Source organism: Agaricus bisporus (genome assembly GCF_000300575.1).
Source record: "Agaricus bisporus var. bisporus H97 unplaced genomic scaffold AGABI2scaffold_10, whole genome shotgun sequence".
In the NCBI taxonomy this organism is placed as follows: Eukaryota; Fungi; Basidiomycota; class Agaricomycetes; order Agaricales; family Agaricaceae; genus Agaricus; species Agaricus bisporus.
Genome location: NW_006267345.1, coordinates 1,560,051 through 1,564,438, shown reverse-complemented (window position 1 = coordinate 1,564,438; position 4,388 = coordinate 1,560,051). Strand labels below are relative to the sequence as shown.

General features: G+C 40.3%; 2 protein-coding genes across 2 annotated transcripts; one reads left to right on the top strand and one right to left on the bottom strand.

Annotated features, from left to right (window-relative positions):
- Nucleotides 1-75: 75 nt before the first annotated feature.
- Nucleotides 76-468, top strand: AGABI2DRAFT_121451 (hypothetical protein; the record flags this gene model as incomplete). Its single annotated transcript, XM_006455473.1, has 2 exons — nt 76-239; nt 318-468. 2 exons carry the CDS (start codon nt 76-78, stop codon nt 466-468), a joined length of 315 nt encoding a protein of 104 aa, XP_006455536.1.
- A 1,604-nt stretch (nt 469-2,072) lies between these two features.
- AGABI2DRAFT_121450 (hypothetical protein) lies at nt 2,073-2,636 on the bottom strand (the record flags this gene model as incomplete). Its single annotated transcript, XM_006455472.1, has 1 exon — nt 2,073-2,636. One exon carries the CDS (start codon nt 2,634-2,636, stop codon nt 2,073-2,075), a length of 564 nt encoding a protein of 187 aa, XP_006455535.1.
- Between the last annotated feature and the right edge of the window lie 1,752 nt (nt 2,637-4,388).

The following is a 4,388-nucleotide window of genomic DNA, read 5'->3' as shown; positions in this document are numbered from 1 at the left end:
TCCCCCAACGCAGTGGAACTAGATCTTCCCCGATCTATTTGGATCCACCCGGTGGTTAACGTCAGCCGAATAGTAATGTACCGAGAACAAGCGGAAGGCCAAGGAAGCAAGCCGGCACCAGCCGTAGAAATAGAAGGAGAACAGGAGTGGGAAGTGGAGAAGATCCTGAATGCCAAGTGGTTCCGCGGAAAGAAGCGGTACTTAGTCCGATGGAAAGGATATACAGCAGAAGCAGACTCGTGAGAACCCGAAGAGAACTTGGCTAACGCCAAAGAATTGATTACTGAATTCCATCAACTCTATGGGGAACTCAATAGGATACATCACGTTTTACGTGACACAGGTTTCCAAGAAAGGGAACTACCTAATCGATTCACAGCTAAGGCATTATTCGGGTGGGATGACAAACAATTTGATGCCAAATATCTTAAGAAGTTGGAAAGTAATTGGCGGACTTGGAGGTCTTGAAGGGTCGTCTCCGGAGGAGCCGACTTTAAGGAGGGGGTACTGTTAGAACTTTGCCAGAATGTCACGGCGTCACACTGTCACATCTGTCACACATTTTATTACATAATAATTTCCCTCTGCTGCTACAGTTCGACGGAGGCTAAACTATCGGCATACTGCTAAAATGGCGCAAGCTACAGATTTACCAATTGAGCTTATCGATCTTATCTTATCTTATCTACCTCCGAATCATGCGGAACAAGTAGAATGGCGAAGGAGGGCGGCGGGTATAGGAAGAGAAGACAGGCCGGTAGGATGGAACCTATCGGATCATTGGTGCAGACGGTGTGGGAGAGTATGCTTAGCGATGTGGGACTATGAGGAACAGAAGGCGTGGGTAATACAGAGATGGGGATACTGGGGACCACGACACTGGGCAATAGCCGGATTCTTCGTACTATGCCCATGTGATGCGATGTTGGGGAATTACTTTGGTAGGTATTGGTTTGTGTGAATGAATTACTGGTTTAGGAGTTGTTTGTACTTGTGGACACTTTTATGGTTTGTTTGGTGTTGTTGACGTTTTTATGATCAATTTACTTTTGTTTACTTACTTCTTACTCCACTCTTCTTTTCACATGTCAAATGTATAATTAGTTTACTTTCTCATACGTACTTCTTTTCTCATGTCAAGTATATAAATAGTTACCTAGGGTAGTTGGTCTGTGCGCCGTAGTCTAGGTATATAAAGTAGGTAGAAACTTGTAGAAGACTCTGTCGAGTTCTCTTAGGTTCACGCCTAATACAACTTCTGTCACTATACTCTTTAGTTCTTGAGTTTAGGTGTGACCTGTGACATCACAGTCACAGTCGCCCTAACATGCATGGACGTTGCAGGGGATGCAGAAACTCAGGAAGTTGTGGTCCGATTCACAGTCTTTGAACGCGTTGAGTCTGTAGCCCCATACTTCAATAGAGAAGTCAGTGTATGCGTCAAAGATATCTTCAAAGGCTGTAGCCAAAGCAATAGACATGCTATGACCACTTGGTTTGTTGGAGAATTCGATTAGGTTTCGGATAGTACCGGGGGATGTGGTATAAAGACAGAGTTTGGTAATTGTGTCGTCTTTACGCCTTAGTTTGAAAGTCTTGATGAGCGCTATAAGTGCCGCCCATCCAATCGCGTTCGTCGCCGTAACCCACCTACTGTTATGAATTTACCAACCTATAGGAGGGACGTCATCATGCTTACTCATTTCCATATCCCTGGATATACTCTGCTCCACCTATACTTCTCCCATCATTCATTCCCATGTCACTTTCTCTTTGACGTTACCTTGTTTATCTTTCCCTTCTCATGATCATTCTTATTGTTCCCTTGATTGATCCTTCATATTACCTGTTATATCTTTTCCTTCTCATGATCAATCTTCTATTCTCATGATTGATCATCCTCCTTCCTAGTTTATACTTTCCTTCTCACTGATTACTCATCTACCTCGGTCATGGTTACTCAGCCCGTTCTATAGTTAATTACCTCGGGTAGATAGTCTTAGTATAAGTAAGCGTAGATACTCTCTGTATTTCCCTACACTTTACCAACTTGCTTTTCCCCTTACTCGCCCTCAAGTCTTTGCCTTCGCTGCAACCTGAGCATTCACTTTAAGGTCGTAACACCTACCGGCCGGCAACGTCTTCTGAGAGATAGTGTTCCCTCTTCGCATAGCTGCATAACCCGCTTGGGAATGCCTTCGACCTAGGATTGGGTCTGGAATTTCTTCTGGAATGTGCCACCCCATAATGAAATGAACTGTATCGCCGCCGCTCGTGACGATGTCTTGCTCTAGCTCGTTATGATGTTCCTTGGCAGCCTTTTTGTCACCTTTAGGAACGACCACGTATTTGATGTGGTCCTGGTATTTGTCAATCATTCTGTTACCAGGTTTTGCACTTTCATGTAAGGGATGAAAAGTTTCCCCTACTAGATCCAAGTCTTTGACGTTGACCGTTGACATGAGTTTTGGTCTGTTCATCCTATGCTGGTTGTACTCAACACTGTCATTGTGGAGTAGCGAACCTTTGGCGTTCTTTCGATCAAGCAAACACAAGATCGGATGGTCTTGGTGAAGTGTCGAGATCCTAGCAACAGATCTATCAAACAACTTCTTGAGGATGAAATGCATAGGCATAAGTCCCGCGACAGCGAGGACTCCACCTGTAGGCGACGTCTTGAAGGCTCCAGTACATCAGGAAAACGGTTTTTTTCTTAATCGATCTTAATTGGTCTTAATCAGTCATTAAGAAACAATTAAGAATCAATACCTTTCTTAATCTTCTTAATGATACTTAGGCCTGTATATCTCAAGGTTCCTGGAAATGACTTAAAAGTTACTTAAACTGTACTTAGTTGATGTCTTTCTCATAAATATAAAAATGTTGACATAAAAATAAACTGATAAAAAGTCATATTAAAGTCACACAAGTACATATGTATTTAAGACACTCAAGGTCAACTAAGACAATAATAAGAAGCTTAAGAGTGAAAGTGATTATATTAGCATAGTAAATATAATACATTGGATACAATCTATACAAAAGGATGAGATGGGATGATGAGGGAGTGATGATGAGAAATGAATAGTCTACAAGTAACAAATGAGTATGAAAACATACAGAGATAGAAAGCACTCACCAGTAACCAAAGAATCCCCAAAATCCTTCCAAATATCCCCTCAAATATCCCCCAAGTATCCCCTCAAATATCTCCCCAAGTATCCCCCTAAATAAGCCTCCAAAAATCCCCCAAAAAAGCGTCCAAAATAGGCAAAAAAGCGTCCTAAACCAGCTTAGAATTAGCTGGGAGAGAGCTAGGGAAGCACAACCTCAATATTTCAATACTTTCTAATGAATCAATGAAATATTATTGAAACAGTACTATATTTTTTATTTCCATACTACCTGGGAAGTATTGAAATATTATTTAAACAGTATTATATATTTATTTGTATTTTTTCCATATATAGAAACAAAATATAGTCTTGTTTGAATAACATTTCAATATTTCCTAAGTAGTATGAAAATAAAAATATGGTACTGTTTCGATAATATTTCATTAATTCATTAAGAAGTATTGAAATATTAAGGTTGTGGAAGGGAAGGGAAGTTACTCACTTGAATATAAGCCTAGGAGAGCAATGAGGAGGGAAGGGGAGGGAAGGGGAGGGAGGGGAGGGGAGGAATGATGGTGGTGATGAGGAAGGATCAACGGTCATGCTCGAAACAGAAGTTCAACATGTCACATGACATCATGTGACTGCTGGACTTAGGATTTTCGAGTCAAAGTTCCTCAAATCATAGGTAGGAGATATTTCCGGGTCATTTCTGCACGGATTTTAACGATCTGAAAGTGTATTCCTATAGTTTCGAGGTCAGGGAGTTTGAATATTCAATTAGACTCTTTGTTGGATGAGATTCTAATGAGATATAGCACATTTAACATATGATAAACACAAAATTGCTCTGTAGCTCCTCTAATTTTGATCGGATAATAAATCTAAAGTCATATTCGGATTTCTGGACCTTGAATACATATATTTGCACTTTTAAAACATGAAATTCGGCCCAGGAACAAGTATAAAACATGACATTCTTATCATGTTTTTCTGTATCTCCATAACTGGTATGTTTTCCGACAAAGACATACATATACACTGGGCCGGAGAAACAATAAGGCATGTGTCTTATTGAATTAATATTGAATAAATATCAAGCGTTGGATCCAAATAAGTCAGCCGAACTATTGTGACTGTATTGTGACGTTAGTCACAATCTGTAAATAATTGTATGCTTGTCTTATTAAGTTATTATCTAAGCCTTATTAAGCACATATGTAAACAAATAATTTTGTGTCGAACATAACGGTCGACCAGACACGGAGCAGC